Raw genomic sequence first — 23,425 nt, 5'->3', positions numbered from 1 at the left:
CATGCTATAACTTGGATCAGCAGACAAAATTGAAAACTGATTTTCATTATTAAGTGATTTTTGGACAGATTTTATGCATGCTGTGTAAAAGAAGCACTTAAAAGTGAGAGCCTCCTGCAACCACCTGTGCAAGGCTAATGTTTACCATGTTACAGAACAGCCAAGTAACATACAGCAAACCTCCTGGAGATGGAGTAAGACATAGTGGGTACATCTGGGGCAAACACATTTTAAATCTGCTTTAAATTTCTAAGGCCACAAGCTAAAATATCCTTTGCTTCTAGGAGTGTTGACCCAGTGCAATATGGGCCAGTGGAATATGGATTTGTTTACCACACTTCAGGTTTCCCCTTTTCTGGTGAGAAAGCTACAACCACAACATCTCAGGCATACACTTAAATTCTCCTGTTTAAGTGATGTTTGTCACTACTCTTACTCATAATATACAGATCAACCATATGTGAAACAAAATGTTCAGAACGTTGCAAAAGTTCGGTTAAAGCACATCCAACCTATTTTTACTGATTAAAAAAAAAAAAAGAAAAAAAGAAAAAAAAAGTAATTACAAGTTTGGAACTCAACCTGAGCTTTTCACAAAGCATCCATATTTATTCCAGTTCAATTTAATCCACCTCTGGATGAAATCATTCTCCGCCAGAGGTTTCATGACCTGAAAATGACTGGTCCCCTCTCTGCACACAAGCCTCTAGGCTATTCCCTATTTGGGGCTGTCATTTATTTGAAGCTCACAGTGTGCACCACCTCTCTCACAGACCTAAAATGAAGTAACATTGGTTCCTGCTGACATTCCCCAGGTCTTCATTGATCACCCAGGCCCAGTACGCAAAGTGTATCACAAACATACACATATATACTTCCTACATGTGTATATAAAGAAAGGATTCCTTTCTTAAATCTCTGAATTTCCAGTATGTTCACATCTATGTGAAAGTTTCCCCTGAGGGACTTCACTACTTGAAGAAAATCAGGATGTCTGTGCCAGACTCTTGGTAGCTGTGACTGTTTGGGACACCTCTGACAAAGCCCTCCATTGAGCCCTCGCATGGACTGACTTCCCTGCAGCTAAAAGAATGCAGACAGCAAAAGTGTAACAGCTTTCTGTCACTCTTTGCATAAATGAATGCTCATTGAACACGCTGCATCACCTTTAACATACTTCTCACAAGTGTTTATTGGAGCACCACCAATCAAGAGGAAATGGTTGATCTTACTCAATGACTGTACAGCACTTGGTTTCAATATTAAGATGTTCTCTGGACTAACTTCCTATGGATATAGCTCCTCTTTTCCAAAAGATATTGTAAATTATCTGAGTCATCAGCAGTCTTCTGAAGCCAAGAAGCATGTACATGTGCAGGGATTTCACTGGGGTTTGTGGTGGTGAGGGGGGAACTTGGACACCTTGTTGGCTGTGTGTTATGTGTGCCAGCTGCAAGCTCTACTTGCCGCTTTTGCACAGCTCAGGAAAGAGCTGGTGTCTGAAACAGTCTGCCACCATTTGTCCACCAATTTCAAGTCTGTTTCCTTTCCATACAATAGTGGCTTCAGTCTTTGGGTTCCTTAAGGGGCTTGGGACATCATCCTTCAGGAGGAGAGCTGGAGTGAGGAAGACCAGCAGGTGAAGAAGGTGAATCATCAGCTCCACTTTGGGTGGAAAACGCTGACTTTCGTGAGACTAGCTGCTACACTGAGTGAGAAAGGGTGGCCTGGGAACATACTTCTGCTCTTACCCCGTCTCCCCCATGAGGAATAGAAATGCCAGGTGATGCTTGAAGGACTGCAGAAGATGCATGGCTGCTTAGAGATGTCAGAAGAGACTGAGGGACTGAGGACAGGAGAGGAAAAAAGCATGATGAGCAACGTGACATGCCTGGGATTCTGTCTGCTCAGGGTAGATAAAACCAGATAATTTTATTCATTTCTTAGAAGAGGGATGAAAGGAACAAACCACAAAATGCTTCAGGACTGTAACTGAGCTGTGCAGGGTTGAACTGGGAAAACTGAGCAGATGGAGTGACAAAAAACCAAGTGTACTTCCAGGGCACTCTTGGAGTGCTTTGGCAGTGTGAAAAAAGGAAAGGATGAATGGTGGAAATCACTGGGAAATCTGAAGCAGCTGAGATACAACTGCAGAGTATAGTGGGGACCTAGCTGAGAGCCAAGGAAGTTATGGAGGAATATAGGGAAAATGGTAGGAACAATGGGCCCAGCTGTGGCTGAGAAGAAGGGAGGATGAGAGAGGAGAAATTTAAAGAAAACCCAACAAAAATGGCAGAGGGAACACATTGACAGGAATGGGGAAAACAGCAGAAAAGATGAAGGAAGCTTAGGGAGACCAAAAAATGCTGATAGCTGTGCAGGCTTTAGGAAGGAGATGCCATGGCCTGGAGCAGGAAGATGGGTGAGACCTACTGGAGGAGGCAGCCAGATATTGCAAAAGAGATGGATGAGATGTGAGACAGGGATGTGGGGGCAGCCAGCTGAGGCAGCCAGCTGAGGCAGCCAGCTGAGGGACGACATGCTTCTTCCCAGCATGAAAAGACAGCAGAGGGACAGTTGGACAGGTAGAGTGAGAAAGCTTAGCTGAGGAATAAAAAACCAGACTCAGTAAGCTTTACATTTTTATTAACTGACAGCAGGAAAATCGGTGGAAAAATACTGTACAAAGTCAAACATTTGGGGGTGTGTGTTACCTCTGTGCGTGGACTGAAGGGCACTGGGGAGACCTGTGGAGGGGCTGGTTCTCCCTTTGAAACTCTCTATATGTAACCAATGCTGACTCTTCAGCTTTACTGAATATAGCAAACACTTGGATGCTTTATAGGGAGGATAATGAATGCTTTTTGGATGTATTAATTTGGCATATGTTGCAACTCCCTACCAGCACGTTCTTCCAGAGAACTAAGCAGCAGCCAGGCCAGGTGCCTTACTGGCACCGAGGCACAGCTCCAGTGAGCCCCATGTACTGGTGTGTGCTGGCCTGAGCACCCTCAGGTGTTTGTGCTGTCAGCTGCCCTGCTTGCTTTAGTTGCCAGCTGCCTTCATGGTCTCTAACCTTCAACAATCCTCTCACTTGCCCTCCTGTACTTTTCACTCCTATAATCAAACACATTGACCTCCCCTCTTCTTCTGTTGCCTACCTTTTCCTTCCAATCTTCTTTCCCAGCTGTCTCTGACCTCAGATCCCATCTTTGGTGCTCCAATTTTTTGCATCCATAGTGCCCCTGTACAGCTATCTCAGCTCACTCCTCCATCAGCACAGCTCTCCTCCAGGCAAGCCATGTGGAAGGTGTCTGTCCAACAAATCTGTTTCTAAGCAGCAACTGGAACTTCTCTGCATCTGTGAGGTGCCACTATGAGCCCTGGTTCCTCCAGGTACCTTCCAAAGTGTTCTGCAACTCACCTGCTCCTCTGCTTCCTCCTGCCAGACATAGCCCTATGTAAGTGTTCTTCTCCTCCTGACTTTCCTCCACTTGGGACTGAACCTCAGGAGCACCCTGCCTGGGTCCTGCCTGACATTTCCACCTGCTCCTTCCCAGTCATACCTCCCTTCACCTCTCTGTTGACTGCTTTTCCCTTCTCTCTTCCCAGAAGGGGCATGCTGCATGGTGGGATGCGAGGGAGGTGCTAAGAAGGGGTTTTTCATTTGTCCCTGTTTTTGCCTTGTTTCACATGCTGCTGCCTATCGTTTCCTTTTAGAGTGTGCTACAAGCTCAAGCCTCTCTCATAACTTCCACCTGGTTTTCCCCTGCCAGCATTGGAGGCTAAATATAAGCTCTCAGAGCTGGCCCCGCGTCCTTGCCCATATCTGGCAGCGCCTGGCGTTCCACCGCGGTTTCACACAGCCGATGCTTTTCACGAACTTGGCAGCTGAAGACAGCCACTTCTCCCCAAGTAAGCTGTATTCATTTCCGAAGGAACAGCAAACACATTGCTAGTTTGCAGTGCAAAGGGCTATGTTGCAATTTTCTTTTGAGTGCCTAGGTTCCACTCTGCCTCTGGGAAGAAAAAAAGTCACGCCAAAAACTTGTTCAGACAGTGCTGGTTGTTGTCCAATGATTTGTTTGGTAACACTGTGTTTTTTTGAGGAAAACAGTATTTTTAAAGGTTTGGCAGTTTTTAAACAGAATTTAATGTGTAAGGGAAACTTATGACGGCTATATTAGCATCTGTGCCAGACCAAACATCTGTAGTTTTTAATGAAGAAGGCAATAGGAAATCAGAATTTTAATTCTGTTTTTCAGCTGACACTATAAATCAACTATTTTAAATCAAACCAAGTTGTAGAATTTTTTTTTTTGGTTCCTATGGTCAAAAATGAATAGCCCTAATTCAGCAAAGTATTCCAAAAGAACTACACATGTGAGCAAACTTGTCCTTAAATGACTTGTGTGCACACTGATAGATGTGGATGGCAATTTTAAAAACCACTGAGACGTATGCTAATTCAAACTACGTCCAGATGAACGGTGGGAGCCTGCCAATTTTCCCAGGTTTTAGGCTTCACTTTCAGGTTAGAAGTACCTATATAAACCTATAGCTGGAGAAGAACAGTTCCCAGTTTGACCTGACAAGATATCCCAGAGAAAAGAGTGGCTGCAGCCAGCCTCCCCTCTGCTGTCTCACCCCACAGCCCCTCGGTGGGGTTCAGGCCAGCCCCAGCCATGGCCACTTGCCTGCCTCTTGCAGCTGGGCCTCCAGTCACCAAAGGGAACCTTCATTCTTTTAGTATCTGGTGGAGAAGGGGGTATCTGGCACATCCCTCCTGGCTTCCGTTTTTGCCATTGAGTTAGAAACCAGGGAGGGCAAAAAAGAAACCTGCCCCAACATAAAAATTGTCACAGTAGTGACACACTATGTAGAATCATCTTTTGTAAGCTAGGTTACAGTAATCTGCCTTAATTAAAAAGTAAAATAAATTAGAACAAACTACCATGATTAAAACCAAAGTATGAAGTGTTTAAACTGGCATGTCATATTTAACAGGTGGAGTAGGCAAAAGATATTCCTGCCGACACTTACACAGCCTGAGCTTAAGACTGTAATTTGGTAAGTCATGGTACTTTAGTAACTTTAAATTCCCTGTTGGTGTTAAAGCTGAGGATTCAACATCTACAGAGGCTGGTACCCTTCACTGTAGCTTGTTTGTTCTTGGAAATGGCTGATGAATAAGGGATGTCAAAGAAAACAGGATGAATGAAAGAGGTATTACAAAGCACTTGGATCAGACTATTTTCCAGACACACTGCCGATATTTTTAGAATGGGCTTGTGACTGGACAACCTATTCAGAAAGTAATTCTTGAAAATATGAAAAGGTTGATAATTGTAAAACATTGCTGACCAGCTAATACATCCTGGAATGGCAGTGATGGTCTCCAGATAAACTTATTGAAGAGAAATGGTGTGAGATAAACAAGCTATAATTCAGCAAGGACAAGGGCAAACTTCTACGTGTTGTTTGGAATAAATGACTGTGAAAACAGGGTAGAAAACGACATGAAGGATCTGTGAATTACCATATACCACCAACCAAATGCCAACCATTTCACACAGCTGAGAAAAAAATGAATGACATATGGCGATGTATGAACAGCAGTGCCATATGCAAGATGTGAAAAATCATCCTCCTACTCTCCGTGCTGCTGAAAGCCTCAGTCTGAATCCTGTGTCTGGATTTAGGCACCACACTCCACAGAAGATGTGGTGGAATGGTCAAAAGTAAGAAGAGTGCTGGAAGTCTGGTAAACATAGTCTGAGGCAAGCTGCAATGAAAAGGAAGAGGACTGGGCAAGTGAGAATGGTCCCAAATATACAAAGAAAAAGAAAATAAATTATTTTCCAGATGCAGTGGATAAATAAGGAGGACAGCTAGGTTGCAAAAGGGGAACTCAGGTTAGACATGATGCAAATGCTGTAGTGGTTGTGCAGTGAAACACAGGAGGAAGCAGTCCAAGGAGGAGACAAAGTGCATGATGAAAACTATCTGTTATGAAAGATGTAATCTCATCCTGTGTCAAATGATGTCTGGAGAGTGTCCCCCCGCCTTCGCAACGCTGATGAAAAGTTAAAAATCCTCAGCTGCTATAAACCAGGGAAACTTCATTAATGAGGTATACCAGTAAAGGGGCCTCGCCTGAAACATGTCCAGTGTAATCATTTTTTCTATCTCATTTTTGCTTTTAGCCATGAGATTATGAGTAATAGATACAGGGCTGCATCGTTAGCCAGAAATCCTTTCGCTTTCTAAAGGTCAGTTAATCTATGATCTAATCTGACGCTCACTGAAATTAAGCGGAAGCAGTTCAGCGGGCTATGACGGAGGGTTCTTAGTATCTCACCCTTCAGTTGCCTCGGCTTAAAACATCCTTTATAAGCAAAACAACATCTAGGTATGAAAGACATTTCAAAACTCATGCTGAATCTTTCCGTTGTACTTCAGGAAAAAAAAAAAGGCCAATCTGCCTTTCTAGCTATCTGCCAGTTTAAAACAGTTCTCATTAAGAACTCCAAAATGCCTTCAGTGCTTTCTGTTCACCTGTTGATATTCCCATCCCTTGGGAGATTTTATGCAGCTGAGAAGCGGGCAAGATTCACATGAACTTGGCTGCTATATCTTGGCTTGTTCACAGTGGGAGTTGAGCTGCCCTTTTAAGAGTGGAATACTTCAACCAAGCCAGACCAAAAAAAAAAAAAACCAAACAAAAAAAACCCACACTCAGGAAAAAGAAGAAAAAGGAAAAGAAAAGCAGAGTTGACTATACAGCTTGGCACTTAAAGGAACACTAAAACAGATATGTGAAACTTTTCATAGTTATCTGTAAGTCTTTGAGGATTTCAAGTCTCAGCATTATCACTACTAGTAAATTAAAGATCTGAAAGGTTGTCCCAGTGAGCAGATATTTGATCCCTAAACAAAGCTAATATTTCATATTTTTGAGTCGCTTTCCCCATGTACTTTCACTTCATATGTCTGGAATTCAGACTGCTTTTCTGCTACTGTTGTAACACATCTGAAAATCCCCTCCTATCTAAAGCTACACTTAATATACACTACTTAATTTGAGGAATTGAATTTTATAATACATGAAAAGGCATTAAAACCCACCAAAGAAACCAGAGACTCAGGTCAGAAAGACACCCTTCTTTTGACTCTGACTTTCTTGTGCTGCATTTCCTCTAGATTACAATGTAGTTTAACTTTCATGGATGTCATCTGAAAATGACAGCCGATGTAATGTAGCTGAATTCTGTTTGTCACTGAATATATTCTGTATGTTAACTGGTAGTGTGATGCACTGAAGCATAGCCTTTAATTAAAGTGCAACAATACCACAGTGCTACAGCACTACAGTACCACCACAGCACAGGAACCTGGTGCCGGATATCACTAGATGATGTGACTAAGTCAGTGGAGACACTCACACTTGAAACCTGAAGTATTACTGAACACTGATTTTCAGCCGGGGAAGCTGTGATCAAATCAATGCATGTATTATTCTCCACAAATGAATAATGGCGTGAACAAGGACATATTAAACACCTACAGTGCACAAAGCTTTTCACACTGGTTATGAACCAAACACAAACAAAGAGGCTGTGAACTCTCCAGAGCTCTCATTTTGTCTCCTGTGAAGTCCTCCTGCTTCTTTGGGTACAGTATGCAGCATTCCCACAAACGCCCTGGTGCAGGAGAGGGCTCTGACTTTGGGTTGGGAGCAAGAAGATCACACTTCTGTCCTCCCCCTTCCTACCTTCAAGGAAAACAAACCAAACCAAACCAAAACCACTCCATATCCACAGCGAGTGAAGGTGGTACAAAACCCAGGGAGATAAAGATGTCTCTGCTGGCACAGGAGCCAGGGAGCAGCCAGTGCTACTTCCCTCCATAACCCTCTGCCGTGGGGTGCGCTGGTGCTGGGCTTGCACATCCATCCCTGGCCAGGGGTGTCAAAGCTCTCTCCCCCAGGGCTGTGAAACCCTCCCTATGTTTGCTCAGCCAACACAGGGACTTCTGGAGCAATGCAACCCAGAACCAACCACCGCTCTTATCCCACAGGCAGGCACCTGCCAAGCCAGGACAGCACCACTCTGGTCTCCAAAGGAGCCAGCACTCCCTAAATGTCCAACATGGGCAGCCCTATGATTTGCCAGCGCAGCTGATGCTGTCAGTGTTGCATAGGGACCACTGCAAAGGTCTCCCTCCAAAACCAGAATCAAACATCCACAGAGAAGCAGCAGCTGGGCTCCCTCTCTGCAAAAGGCATGGCATTTGCACATCCTTGTTCCTTGCTACTGCACAGGCTCCACATCCCACAGCATTGTGTTACACCATACTGGAGCCCCAGGCACGATTTTAACATCCAGGCAGCATAAAAAGAGTTTCAGAAAAGAGGCAGTGTGGATTTGGCATGGGGCAGTGCTGCAGGGATGAGAGAACAGGAACCATGCAGTGATGCTTCTCGGCTTACTGGGAAATGCGTCAGGGAGGCACAAACACACAAAAGAGAGAGGAGATAGTTACCTAACAGGATGAAGGGGATTCCCAGGAAGGTGGAATTGTATTTCCCACCAGTGAGATTGATGATCCCAGCTGCAGTCAGGGTGGCAAGGGTCACTGTCAGCAATCCCAGAAGGCCAAGCCAGGGTTTGCTGCGGACACAATCCTGCATGGAGCAGCAGAGAATGGCCAAGGTGACCACAAGGACCAAGCTTGTGATCAGGTAGCGTTCTGACACCCTGCTCGTCTTCTGGAAATCCTCCTTCAGCGAAGAAGAAGTGAAAGGATACATTTTGACTTTCCTGTTGGATTTCTGGAAAAGTTCAACAGTGTCACAAAAAATGGATTCCCACTTCTCTGCCACCATGTCATTCAAGGAGTTGATTGCCTGCAAGTAGTAGGTGAGCTGAATGGCTTCCGCAGACTTCACCCGGTCCTTGCTGTGCACAGTAACCCCACCGAGCTGATGCCCATTATACACTTCCCTGCCATCCTTTAAGTGAGTAATCGGGTAAGTGATTGCAAAATTAGTTCGATTAGAAGAACGAGCAGCCTTTAATTCCTCCAGTACATGCACTATGTCGTCCACTATGCATGTCTTGTCATTGTTCAGGATACATATATGGGCAAACGTGTAATTGAAACCAGGTCTTTGAACTTGGATCCTGGTCACTGCAGAGTGCAACTACAAGGGAAAGAGAAATCACACACGTTATTCATCAGTTCATCTCGCACAGCAGCAGCCAGAACGACAGCAGCTCCTCACCGCCGTCCCTTTTCTATTTGATCTAAGCAACAACAACAAAAGTTCCAGTGACTGCAGTATTAATAGCACATATATTGCAGAAAAAAAAAAGAAACATGCATCCAACCAGCAGTATTATTCCCCTATGTCCTTTGCTGGTAACTCTGGCATAATGTGACTTGCATACGTGCCACATGCATCTGCTGACTGGCCTCTCTAAATAAGTAAACTCAACAGGTCCAGCGACAGCCCAACCATGTCCAGGGACACTGTCATGCTCAGGATTGCCCAATTACTCTCTCAAGAGATCAACTTGAGGTACAGAAGGCAGAAGAGCACCATGACCAGGTGTGCCACCTGTGCAGGATTCGCCAGCAGCCTGGCAGTGCAGGGGACCAGCACTCGCTCAGAGTAAAGGACAGGCCACAGCTGCATGTCCTACGTATAGAGACTGCTGGCACAGCAGGGAAAAGACAGCTGGCAACAACTGCTTTGCCCTCTTTTCTCCTCCCTCCTTCCCCCATCAAATCCTCAGTAGTCTGAGAGCAGGAAGCAATGGCAGACAGACACTGGTTTTCTCTTGCTCCCTCTGAGAGGTTCAGTTAACCAGTGAGGGTCCCCTAACTTTAGGGTTTGTAGGTTATTGTTAGGTCTAGCAGCTCTTAGTGCACCCTCCTTTTTAAGTTGTTTCTCATCCTTCTGTAATTTGCCACGCCTGAGCTCTGACCTCAAAAACATTCAGTTATTTTTGACCATAAGAAAGGCAGAAAAAATTACCATCTCTTCTTGAAAAAATATAGAAAACTCTTGCAACATTTTCTGAATGCATTTTGGTCAACATAGAAGAAACAAGAAATTTAAAATATGGCAAGAGAATAGCCCTAATAGGGTGGGGTTACAATGCTTTTCAAAAATAAAATATTGAGTTTGCTAACATGTATCATTCTTTCTGATGACAAACACTGTTTAAAGAAATAGAAGACAGTGTACAGGAGAGCAGTAGAGCTTATACACTCATCTGGGGGCAACGGAAAAAATGCCTAGTAACCCTGGCTAACCTCCTGCATCTGTTGAAACTAAACAGTCATAGTGACTTTATTTGCAGCAACCCCCCATCATTTATATGGTACTATGAATCTGATTGTTTTGTGATTACATTGCAGAGTCTGTGATGGGTATAAATTAGCTATGTTGCCGCCATTCCCCAGGATAATGTGACATCATATAGACAAAGATTACAACATTCCTATATTCTCAACTTGTTTCTCTAGCAGCTTGGGGGTGTATTTTTCCACATTTGAGGAGTTTTAATTTTTTTAACAGAAGTAACAGTTCAATACTGATATTAGAAAGATAACTTTGAGAAATGAATTGAACTAACAAATCTTTTCACATTACTGTGAGAACACGATACCTGGCCATGGTGAGAAGCAAAATTTTTCACTGTGGTGGGAGAGCAAATGTAACTGTCTATATGACAGATTAGGGTCTTTTGCACAACTTTCTTCTAAAACAAAACAAATTAAAAGATTTATAGGAACATGACAAAGAAATGAACCTCTATGGGGTTTTCAGTTTGGGGTTGCAAAGCTCTGCTGTTTTGGGGTACAAATTCTAATGTATGTCACTACAGTTTGGCGAAAATTCCCTGCTTTACCGGATCAAAGACAGATATCTGATTTAAATTTTTTTTGCAGTGGAAGCTACTGAATGGTTTTCATTGACAACAACTATAAAACAAGACGTCACACAAAGAAGCGCAGCTGAGGGAAACCAGGAGGAATAGAAGGAATTTCCTGCCTTTATTACATTCACAATACAACTCCTTCAGAGAGGATCTATGGAGTGACACAACACAGAAGAAACTAAACTGACATGCAACTTTTATCAAACAGTGTGTGTTGCTATTTACCCACCCTGCCTCACTGCAGCATTTGCTTCCTTCCACACCTGAAGCACTTTCTTTTAATATTTAGGTTATAAAATAACCTCATCTATCACAGCTATTACTTCATCTTTAGTGAAAGGCTAGAAGCTCAATGTCATACCTAAAACACTCCTTTCCTCTTGGAAATGATAATTTCAGGCTGAGGAGCCTGTTCTGCAGCAGTGGCCTGGTGCTTCTGAGGCCATGCTGTGCTGGACTGGGCACTGTGTGAGGAGGACCTGCCCACCCCACCTCAGCAATGAGGCTTCATGGGGGAGAGGGACACAGGCAGACAGTTCTGTGTCCTGGCATATCCTGGCAGCTGAGCAGCCCCCAGAGCTGGCTGCAAGCTCGTGCAGTTTAGAGCAGCTATGAGATATATCCTGAGCTTTGCCAGTGGCCACAATGCTTGGTCTCAAATCGGCGGCAAGCAGCCAAAAAAGAGGGAAACTTGCCATTCCCTCCATCCCAACAAAGTATGCTGAGAACTGTACCAGCATGCCCAAGAATTCAGCACTGGGAATCCTGACCCAGACTTCCTTCTCAAGACAAACACATCAATTTATCTGCACTTTTTTCAGACCTGATGCTAGGAAAGCCCTCTGCTGCCTTGGTGCAGGGCAGGGGTGTGCTGCAGCATGGCTGCAGGCTCTCTCTCCTTTCTCCCTTTGCTTGCCTGTGGCAGCCTGTGAGCCACAGATGCTGCCTCTTCCCTGATGAGAGCTTCAGTCCCACGGCACTCTCCTTTCTGCTGCCACACTGGGAATTCAGCTGCAGCCACACAGATTTTTCCACCCACATCTGGAACCCACACTCATAACCCTGGGTGACTGGTTTCCACAGAAAACAGAAGCTCCAAGAACTTACAAGGGCACATCCTGTGAGTTCAAAGGATTGCACAGCCTGCAGTTTGGCTTGCCTATGTTACACCAGGAGGTCCTCCAGGAAACTTCAGTCTGATGGTGAGGGCTGTTGTGTGATGGGGACAACATTAGCAATATGCTAATGCACAATGCATATTGCACTCCTCGGTGCAGAGGGTTGTAATAGCAAGTACCCATACTTGGAATAAACCTGGCACCTAGTTCTGGGACAAATGACTGACTACCAGATCCTCACTTATCCAGCTGTTCTTATCCTTACTGATCCTATTAGGAGAAAGGGAAATTTAAAGGAATAACAAAAGCTGAATGAATGGTTTTTCTTGAAGGGAGACATGCACTACTTGCTCATCACTCCCAGCTTTTTCAGCTAGCTAACAGTGCAAGGAACCAAAAATCAGTTTGCTGCTGAGATGCCAGAGCATTGAGCATGAGAACTGCACAGCAGCACCTAAGCTCCCTCACCACGGTGGCACGTGGTCCTTGAAAGTGTTCAGACATGAAATAATAACTTCCACCTCTTCCTTTCGCCATTGTTTAAACAGTGACCATTCCTTGGACTTCCCCTCTACCTTCCGAAAATGGTGTTTTATGTGTGTCCTGCACAACATTAAGAGATTTCTGGAACAGTGTTTTCCTATAGTCTTTAGTAATTTGCATTTGGTAACATCTTGGTCTTTGCTTACTTTAAGTCCCATGCTCACTTGGTTATTTATTTTAGACAGAGAAGAAAGATGCCTTCAACCAGGAGACAAATCCCTTTTGGCAAACACCTCCAGGTGAGGGTTGTACTGGTCTCACACCTCCACATCAAGCCATGTTTAAGCCTGTGGCACAGCTGACAGATGGGAGGTGGTGAAATCGCACTGTCCCACCAGCTGGTTCTGTCCAGGAGGAGATGCCAGGAAGCAAAAATCATTTCATTTATCCTGGGCTAAGCCATTTGCACCAGGGCCTCAGGGAGCCATGGCTGTAAATTCTTCAAGCTGTTTTATTTTTGCCAGTCCTCCTACTTCTGCCACCAGCACAGGAAGACAGACGCTGGGAACCAGAGCCCTGCAGTAGGGTCAGTTTGGGTGCCCTGGGATGGCCAAGTCCCACACCGGGCTCTATGAGACAGCTCTCGACTGCACAGAGCTTGGCACAACTTTCAGCAGTGGCATCAAAGCTGTGCCTGAAGGCAAAAGGGTTGTACTTGGAGATGTATGGTCAGGACAGAAAGCAAAACTAGTTTTTATTCTTAAGTCCCTGCGAAAGATGCAGAAAGCTACAAGAAGGGGTGAGAAAAACTTGTACGCCTTTGCTTTGTTGAGAAATCCTTTCTTTCATTCAGAAGTGAGCAGGTATTACCAGAATTTTGTTAATTTAATCAGGTAACAAAGAAGTCTGCAGCCTCCCTGTGAAGGAAACAGATCCCATCCCAGCAGGAATGGGTTAGAAACTGCTGATTCATCTGCAAAATGGTCCAATCCCGGAAATCCTTTAAGCTCACATTACACAATCTCCTACCCCAATCAAATCTCTGGGCAAAGAGGATGAGGACCCAGCCACCAGTGTCCCACTTGGGTCTCACCTTGCTGGTGGCACAGCTTTGCTCCCAGGGAAACGCCACTGTGACAACAACAGCAACATGCAATGGGACCCTTCAGTCTTTGACAAGCTCCCATGCCCAGCTCATGAAAACACATCCTGACTCTCTTGGAAGCTGGGTCAGTCACAGACACCATTTTTAATCACAAGGATGTGCACAACTACCTCCTGCTCATCATATATACCTCAAAAACATGTTTGGTTTTGCTGCTGAGTGGTGACGTGGTGTTTATAAGGGACATCACTCATCGTAAGGACTCGGCTGTACTTTGTACTTGACATACAGCTGATGAATGGCCAATGAGACAAAACTAGCTGGATATATGGATGTCCTCTTGCACTGCAAATGATCTGGAACACACATGTTTTACTCTCAGGAGCATCATCTTTGCAAAGCCATATTACTTTGTTGTTGCTGCTATTATTTGCCTTATTTGGTCTTGCAGTCTCCATCTGATGGTTCAAATTCAACATTAGCTTCGCTCCTCAGTGTTGCCACTCTTAGAATTTTTTTTGCTGTCATTTTCACCAAGTTTGTTTTTTCCGTGAGTCCTGGAGCCTGAAGTATTGTGATTTTTTTCTTTTAGTTTCAGCTTTCATTAAAAAAAAAAAATTAAAAAAAAGTAAAGAAATGTCTGATCTTGTGGTTATGGAGGAAAGACTGAGAAGGCTCTGAACTCATTATCTATTACTGTTTAAAATTTTATCACTGTTTTGGGTTCAAGACTAAAAAACTAGAAAGCAGGATGAAGACAATAATTTTAAATATACACTTCATTTTTATGAGAAGCTGGTTTACTCTTTTAGTAATTTTTGCAGGTAACTTGTGCCAAGGAAAATGAAGATGAGAAAATGCCTTTAATGGACAGCAATAAATTTCTCCACTTTTCCTATGATCTCAGTAATCTCTGGCATTTCATACCTTTGCAGTGTACTTTTTTATTTACATCAAGAGGTGGCCTCAGTCAAAACGTAAAAAGGTTATGAGAGAGAAAAGACTTGCACAGCTTCCAGCTTAATTTACAAAAAAACCCCACCATGGGTTCTGCAGACATCGGCTGAATTAAACTTTCAAGAGTGTACTTTCATCAGAAGGTGCTGAGGGGGAGGGCAAGGGAGCCCCTGGCCCGGGCTGTGCCCTGCTGTCAGTCCGAGACTGCGGGTGCAGGGCAGAGGTTCAAAGGGGGCAGTGGGCAGTGGCCTCCAGACCATGCGAGCCTAGCGAGGGATGACGAGCGTGCACCAAGCCAAGAGATTCTAATGGCTTGGGATAAACATTAGAAGTCACAGCTGGAGAGCAAGCAGTGAGGATCACTATGAGTAGCTTGGCTCTTTTTCTCAGTCCTACAATCAGGTTTCCTGAAGAGATACTAAGATACTAATTATGCACGGGATTTATTTTTGCGACTAATTTTTTTAGCTGTCCAAAACACAGTGATTTATATTTTCTCCAAACAATTTTCATAAAAATAAAATCTAAAAATTGTTCCAACTACAAGTTGTCAACTGAGGGACAACTATTAGTGCTCGAAACGGCAGATGTGCGTGCATTTACATTTCCATTTGTCTTCTTGGTAGCTACAGAAAATCACTAGATATGATTTTTCTTCTCTAACCTGAAGTGGAGAAGCTTTTTTAATCAATACCATCTTAATTCTGACAATCACCTTGTAAATCTGCCTGAATTTGTTCACACGAGAGAAGCTCACTCTCTTTTTTGGGACGACTGCTGCTAGAGGGCAGGACACCTGGGCAGCAGAAACCTCTGCACAGCCTGGTGTGCGGCAAACGAGATCAATTTTTTGTGATGGGGAAAAAACAGTAAAACTTCACTCCTGTGTCTTCCACCACCGGTGGCTCTCCTCATGCACCTCAGATGCCTCCATGAACACCCTTCCATCCTTATACTGCTTTTCAGGGGGCTCTTGCCAAGAGCTCCTCCAGCAGAAGGCTGAGGAACAACCCCTTCTGCGCTGCAGGGAAAACTTAATAGCTGCAAGTTCACAGATGAGGGTGTTAATTAACAGCTCGGCTCCTCCTTCTATCTTCCAACAGGAGAGGGGGTTCTCTTGCTGTAAACCCCAACTTAAAGGCAGGGCCTTGTCACAGCTTTTGGGAAGTACAAATGTGGTCAGTGGGGAGCCCCGGCAGCTCTCCCTGAGCCCTGTGGCACTGCCTGGGGGTGGCCTGGCCTCGGTGGCTGTGACGCACAGATGTCCCTGGCTTCTGATGCCTGCCCTGCCCACTTGTGTGCTCTCCCTGAGGGGTGATGCCCCCAGCACACACAACGCATTCAGCCACCTACTGAAAACACCTGTCCTCCATGTGTTCTGTTTGTTAGAGGGGAAGCAAAGTTTGACCTTCCAAGGCAGGAAAGGCAAGGCAACATGGGATGCTGGGCATTCCGAGCACTGGCTGCTCAGCCGGCAGCAGCACAGGGTTTGTAGGGAGCATCACACCACAGAGTGAAAAAGGAGGGAGAGCAGAAGGGCCCTGTCCCAGCAGGTGCTACTGGAGCAGGGCAGGGGTGTGGTGGGCACCAGTGAGATGTAGTCATCCTCCCAGGCATAGGCAACTTTAGGACTTCTGCTCCAGGCTCTGACCAGTGCCTGCGGAAGAGACCAAACCCTCTTGCCTGCAAGAATCACGCAGAGGAGCTGCTGCTGCTGACACCGGGAGCTCAGGGGGGTTTCTGCACACACTTCCACACTGTCCTTGCAACGTGCTATTTACCTTCCCTCTTCCCTGGCTGTGCCCGGATCTTACCTGCGTATCTTAATTCTCATCTGTTTTCACATAAGATACATTTTAGCCCTGCAGCATTGTGCTGCTATGACAACAGGCTTGCACTTCTGCTGCTTTCACACCCTTGTTTTCCTTGTATTAGGACTCTTCCCCTCATCTTACAGCCTTGCTCTAAAGACAGGACTTCATCCTTTGTTTTGTTTTCAGCAGAATGCACTGTACGTTCTATTGACGGTTTCCCGAGAAGTGTTTTTAGTGCCTGAGCTACCCAGAGAAGGTGGAGACCTACTACATCCATTGCTAGATCCACAGCTGACTGCCTGCGTCCAGGCATTCAGAAGTAGCGAAAAGTTTCTAAAAAAAGGGTACTTTGCGTTACTCAGGATCGCAACAGACCCAGCTTTTGGCTCCGCAGAACAACCACAACCCATTTCCACTGACTTTGGAAATAATGGTTTAAGCGTGCCATGCTTGTACAGCAGAGCAATTGGGAATACCACAGACAAGGGAACGTGGTTATTTCTAAAGATGGTTGTTTCCTCCACGAATTTCCTCACATGTACAAAGTAAGTGAGGAAATCCGTGAGGACCGTAGACAGAGCGTGCCAAAACACACGTTAACAGGAACAGAATAATTAAGGAGCAGAAAGAGGAACTAAAACCCCAACAAATATGAGGTCTGCAAGATTTTGAAGCTAAACTGTTTTGTTCTGCAAAATCAGAAGTTATGAAGTTCTTAAATAAATGTGTCTTTAAACAGAAATACCCAATTTTACTTTGTCTGCACAAATACATATTTAGTCAGTTATCTAGATTGATTAATGGCCAGTTTATATTAGAGGAGCAATGTATAAGCACTTCTAAAAATTTGTAGTTAGTAAAGGTTTCTTTAAGAAAAAAACCCCTGTCATCTACAGATTTTTATAGAAGCAAACTGCAAATACAATCCCCTTCAGTAAGGCATGTTACATTTCAATCCCTTTTCATCTTTATGTCTTGATATCTTAAGTAGAGTTTTTGCCACAAAAATATTAGTACTATGTTATTAACACAGTAATGGAAATGGAAGAGAGAATATTTTTCTGCGAAAAAGGGGAAGTCTTTAATTAAAAAAAGTCTTTAGTATAATGCAGTTAAGTCACTGTAAGCATACAGCAATAAACAGACTCAAAAGGATCAGTGTCTCAAATTCTGTCCAAGTTAGAACATATTTTCTGAGGTTCAAAAATCTGTCTAGGTCTGTATTCCCAATGAGTCTGTATGACTTTAACCTAACAAGTATCTTGCTGCAAGTGAAAATATCACCATGAAATGGTAGGGGGGCTGTTCTAACACTATTTTTAGGTGGGATTCTAGGTTTTCTTAGACAAATTCTACAGACTTCATATAATCACCTGAACCTCTGCATGATGGTCCACACCAAATATCCCAATTATTTTTGCTTTTCTAAGCACTTATTGGAAATACAGGGGTAAAAGCACACTTTCTTCAATTAGGTGTTTTATCTCCTACCTCTCCCTTGAAAGACAAATTTTGAGGAAGAAACATCCTGCACACCAATAGCACAGGATGCCAGCTCCCTATGCTCAGCTATAGAGCAGGTATTGCAGCAAGTAAAATTTCATTATTGTCCTCCCACGATATCTCAGTCTCAGGATGCATCTCTCCCATATCTGAGATTCTACCAAGGCTTTTTATTGGAACAACTATTCAAGACCAGAGATTCAGGATATGTTCAGATTTCTCCCTTCTGCAAGTGACTATGGCAGCTGGAAATGCAATGCTGGGATGGCAGGCCTAGAATGGTGTAAGCACTTATGGGGAGCTATGGCAACTACGGATAGAGATTTACACAAATATAAGAAATGAAAGAGTACTCGGCATCATCTCCAAATCAAAACTATTCCGTAAGGCAGCCACACACCTCTCTGCTAACGAGGAGAGACCCTGTGTGGAGCAGCTTGTGTGTCCAGCAAGACCTGGGGCTGTCCTGGGAGCAGCCAGTGTCACGCTGGCAGATGTGCGCTGACAGCGGGAGCCCTTCAGCAGCTCCTGCTCTGGGAGTGCTGCCTGAGCCCTGGGCTGAGACAATTCTGAGGCTGAGCCCTGCCCAGAGTCCCTTCCCAGCCAGCAACAAGGTATCGTGCAGTACTGGCAACAGTGACTTTCTCAGGCTAATAACATGCCCTGAGGAACTGCACTGAGCTAACCAGAGTGTTCTAGAGAAGTCACAACAAGAGTTATTTCATTGAATGATGAACTGATTTGGATGTTAGACTGATTAACTTTTGACACTACCATCTATGTTTCAGTTTTGATCGCTCAGAGCCCAAAACTTCGTATCCCTTTACTAAGGGACAATAACAGAAGCTGACTTCTTCCTCTCCCTAAATCAGGGGAAATCTCCTTCCCTTGGCACATGACTAGGGAAGCTTTAGCTGCTCAAGGCTCATTCTCTTCCTTCTTTGGCAGATGAACTGGGATATGGCAGGTAAGGAAACCAAGAAGATGTGCTCTAGCAGGAGCCAGCATCTGCCTGGGGCAACGATCCTCCTGTGTCTCCCATCCTCCTGCTTGTGGGTGGAGATGCAGCAACAGTCATGTGGGAGGAGCCAGCGTCCGACCTGACACTTATTCTAAAGCAAAACCTCTCCCTTGGGGAGGTCATCCTCCAGAAAAGAAAAGATAAGCAAAGGTGCCATGTAAGTTCTCTGCCCTGACTGTGCCTACACGGCAGCTTCAGAAATGTGAGTGGGATTTACTCTATGGTTTCACCCAGGACACTTATTTACAAGCACAGTCCTTTGAGTTGGTTGGCTCTGGACTGCAGCTGGGGCTGCCTTTGCTCCCTTCTCTCCTTCATGCAACAGAATGTGTATAGGAAAACCTTGATGGCCACCTTTTTCTTTCTCCTTCCCTTGGTGGGCCCTGTTAACACAAAATGATGTAGCCCTGCATCACCACAGATATAACAATATTTGGAACTAGGAGCACTCCCTCCTGTTTTGCTGTTCTTTGACCCATGGGGCCATCCACAAGGTTGGACAGGCAGCTGCCTGAGCCTGCCTTTGCCCACAAACAGAAACATAATCAGGACAAGGCACTTATTCTATTCTACACAAAGCATATTGGAATTAAGTAGATAAGTAAAGAGTTGGACATAATGCATCAGATATGCCTGACAATGTCTAAACAATCAAATGGCAATGATGTTCATTATCTCACTAAAAGAAAAAGAATAATTTTGTTAGTGAATTCTGTCTATTAAAAATGAAGCTGTGTTAAATACTGACAGAACTTTCTAAGTTATACCTCTTTTGCTGATGTGATAAATCTTATGCAGAAGTTTGCTTGCGGAAAGATTCAGGGTACCATTTATTTGTGTGTCACTCTGCTATTGATAAAACTACACATCTCTAGAGAAAGCAGTACATAGAAAAAATCCATTATCATTATTATTCTATGACTAAGTAAATGTGCACATACTGGATACAAATGCAATTCACAGTACAAGAAAATGAAGGAATGACAATCGTTTCTCTGGAGTTTTCTCATTTGCCAGTAACATTGCTGTTACTGTACTTAGTGAGTCGACACTCATTAAATGTTTGCTCATTACTGTTGGGTAATATGTCAAAAAGAAAACAGAAAATACTGAGTGGCTCTGTACCACAGTTCTATATGTGCCTACAGTGGAAATAAAATACAAATAAATTCACTGTAACAGTTATTTCACTGTTTAGTAAAGAGGTCTCCCTGAAGTCTCTTACAATAGTGTTTGCATCTGTTTTTTCATTTTAGAAGAGACACTCCTTGAAGTGATTAAGGATAATTAACATTGGCTTTTATATGGGCTGACAGTTTGACATTCGGGGGAAAAAAAAAGCAGTGCTGAAATCTTCTGGGCTTCCACAAGGCAACAGCAAAAATGTGCAGGATTGAGCTAGCCACACCTCTGGTTATTTCCAAATGTTCCTTTCCTTTTTCTTGAGTGAACTTGGCCCTCTTAACACTCAGTTTTTGCATCTATCCTCCTTGTTTTTCTTTCCAAAATTGTTCAAAACTACTGGGGTATGAACTAGCATACCAGCTTCAAGAAACGGAGGTTTCCGACATGTTATGATATATGGTATGGAGAGATGTCCTGTCACTTTGTGGCTCGCACGCTCTGTGCTGCTCAAGTGGGAAGATGCTGCCCGCTCTAACTTGAACCGGCAGCACAGGCTGCACCATGCCTGCAATCTATAGCTGGGCTGGATTTTCTCTTCATCTATGAAACCGGTGGTGGTGGTGGGCTGGGAGTGGAGGGGAAAAAAACACTATCCACTAAAAATAAGCTGCTGAGTTATGTCATTTGCCTTGACGAGCAGTGAGAAGGTGGTTTTGTGCTACCCCTCTCCATGCAGAAGTGCAGTCCAGACACAGCAGCAGCCCCCCAAACCATTCTCGGCAGCCTGACTGGTACCTAACTGTTTTTTAAGTTTGAGTTTATCAAAGCCCGAGACGCCTTAAGCCGGGAGCACAACTGCCACGCGAGTAGAGACACCGAAAAATTATTTAAGCTAGTCAGACTGCCCTTCTCGCTCACCCAAAACAAATACAAGCAAAACGGGGAAAAAACAAAAAGATGAGGGGAAAAAAAAAAAAAAAAAAAAAAGGAGGAAGAGAGCGGAGCCTGCGGCGCTGGCGGGGAGCGCGGTGCCGGCTCCCCGCGGCGGGCTGGCGTCCCAACTGTTGCAGGGAGGTGACCGGGGAGCTGCGGTGGCAGCGCCCGTGCCGGGCGGGCAGAGCACGGCATGCGCGGGCGGGTCCGTGCCGGCGGGCAGGTGCGGGGAGCGGGGCGCCGAGCCAGACGGGGTGGCGATGCTCGGGGCCGGGGGACCCGCCGGGGTTACCTTGAGGATGAGATCGGTGTGGTGCTGGTCCAGCATGTTGGCCTTGCGGAAGGAGGTGATGATCACCCGGCCGTACCTCCCAGGCGTCTGCAGGTCAGAGTAGAGCCGGTGCTTGGAGCGGTTCACCGGGAAGAGGCTGTCCACCAGGTTCCTCTCGATCTTGGCCAAGCTGTGCGTGGGGGCCAGGAGGTGCTCCACGCTCTCCTCCACCTGGTAGCGGCTGAAGCTGGCGCCCAGCAGGATGGAGATGAGAACGGGCGCCGAGGCGAAGAACACCGGGTGGCTGGCGACGAAGTGGCCGAGCCGGGAGAAGGACGTCCCCAGCCCCCTGTGCAAGACCTGCCGCAACATCCTAGTGCGGAGGGCGCGCAGGAGAGCGAGCGCCGCGCCGGGGCCCCCGCAGCTCCCCCACGGCCCCCGCAAGACCATGGGGCAGCCCCGCCGGGCGCCGCCTCCCCGCCGGCCGCGGCTGCGGGGGGCCGGGGGCCGCCGCCGCGCGTGTGCGTGTGTGTGCGGTGTGTGTGCGCGCCCGCCCGCCCGTGTGCGTGCGCGGGGCGGCTCGGGCGCCCGTCCTCCCGCAACGCCGCCGTGCCCGAGAGGAGTTTCCCAGCCCCTCGGTGCCTGACTTGCCAACCCGCCGCCCCTCGCCGCGGAGCGGCGGCGCGGACTGCCGGGGGCTGTGGGGGGGGGGGGGGGGGGGGCAGCCCCGCCGCCGCCCCGCCGCGGGAAGGGGAAGGGGCAAGCGCCGCTCCCCGCCCCCGCCGCGGAGTTTGCGCGGGAGCGGGGCTGCCCGCAGACTGCTGACTAATCCCCCGGCCGCGGCAGGCGAGGCGAGGTGGGGCGGGCGCGGAAAGCCCTCCGCGGCGCCCCCGCCCTCCGCCCGGGGGCGCGGGGCCACGCCGGGCGGCGCCGAGCACGGGGCGGCGGGCGCAGCGCCGCGCCTCCCGCCGGGACCGCCCGCCCGCCGGCCGCGCTCGGGACGCCGCGGCGCGTCCCGCCCCGCCCGGCCCCGCCCGCCGCCGCCGGCACCGCTGCCCCCGGGACGACGGGGCAGCGCAGGCTGCCCTTGGCCCCGACGGGCGGGCGGCGGGGCGCGGAACGGCCGCTGCCCGTGGAGGGGGAGTTGGGTGTGTTTCGTGGGGGGCTTCGTGCCGGGGACCGGCCGCCAGAAACGTCCGGGCGCTACCCCCGGCGACGGGGGTCCCGGGGTGTCCGACGGCGCGCCCCGCGGTCCCGCCGCACGGCTACCGCGGCGGCGCCGGCAGCGCGGCGCGGCACAGACCGCCGGCCCCGCGCGGCCCGAGTGGGCATGTGCGAGCGCCGCACATGCCCATTAGGGAAAGCGGGTGCCGGCGGCGAGGCTGTCCCTGCTCGTCTCACGGTCTCCGGCCACCAGGCATCGTCTCCGGAGCCGCCCTGGGCTGCCCCGGCAGTGCCCCGCGCGGGGAGCCCCGGCACCTGCCGGCACCGCGCCGCTCCCCTCAGCGCGAACCGGCAGCCCCGGCGGCGTGTGCCTGAGCGCGCTGCCCACCTGTGTGTAGCTACAGCCCGTCCCTGCCGGGTGCGGTCCAGGGGCACGGCCTCATTTTTAAACGCAAATTGTGTTTAAATAGCAGCAACGAGCATAAATGCTCTGGCTGTTGGCATATTTGGGCACGCTGATTCCTAGCGCTGTTATCTGGCCCAAGCGACTACTTCCTAATCTAAAGGTGTTGGTAGTGGGAGTCCAGCTACTACCCAGGCCGGTGGTTTTACAAATCTGAGAAAAAGAAGTTTCTGTTTGACAGCTGTTATATGTGTTGGTGCATAAAACGGCAGTGGCTCCCTGTTTCGGTTGTTGATAGGCTGACAGTCATCCTCCCTTTTACATTTCAGTAGCGTCTGACTTAAGCTAATGTTTTGTCATGGGCGCTTCATGCACAAAACCTTGACACCATTCCTGTCTCCTCACAGCTAGGTCACCCAGCTTGAATGCTAAACTCTTTCCATGTTTCACTTGTAATGTGGCGAGCAAGTGAGTGGCTTGACTGAGCACAGCCAAGGTCAGTAAGGTCCCACCATCGCCTGGTTCTTCTGGGTTTCATGCCCAGGACCAGGAATTGCTCTGAGAGCGATCTGCCTG

General features: G+C 46.9%; 1 protein-coding gene across 1 annotated transcript in view; it reads right to left on the bottom strand.

Moving 5' to 3' along the window:
* The window catches only part of PTCHD1 (patched domain containing 1), a 35,948-nt gene extending 14,173 nt beyond the window's left edge, over positions 1-21,775 (bottom strand). Inside the window, exons 1-2 of the mRNA XM_048287949.1 lie at positions 21,304-21,775; positions 8,545-9,205 (exon numbers count right to left, since the gene is read on the bottom strand). Of these exons, the coding sequence (XP_048143906.1) occupies positions 8,545-9,205; positions 21,304-21,732 (1,090 nt within the window). The 5' untranslated portion in view covers positions 21,733-21,775. The remainder of the gene's footprint in view (positions 1-8,544; positions 9,206-21,303) is intronic.
* Positions 21,776-23,425: the final 1,650 nt, after the last annotated feature.

The sequence above is a fragment of the Corvus hawaiiensis genome, chromosome 2 (genome assembly GCF_020740725.1).
Source record: "Corvus hawaiiensis isolate bCorHaw1 chromosome 2, bCorHaw1.pri.cur, whole genome shotgun sequence".
Classification (NCBI taxonomy): domain Eukaryota; kingdom Metazoa; phylum Chordata; class Aves; order Passeriformes; family Corvidae; genus Corvus; species Corvus hawaiiensis.
Note: the sequence above shows the minus strand (reverse complement) of the source record. Positions and strands in the feature narration are given on the sequence as shown.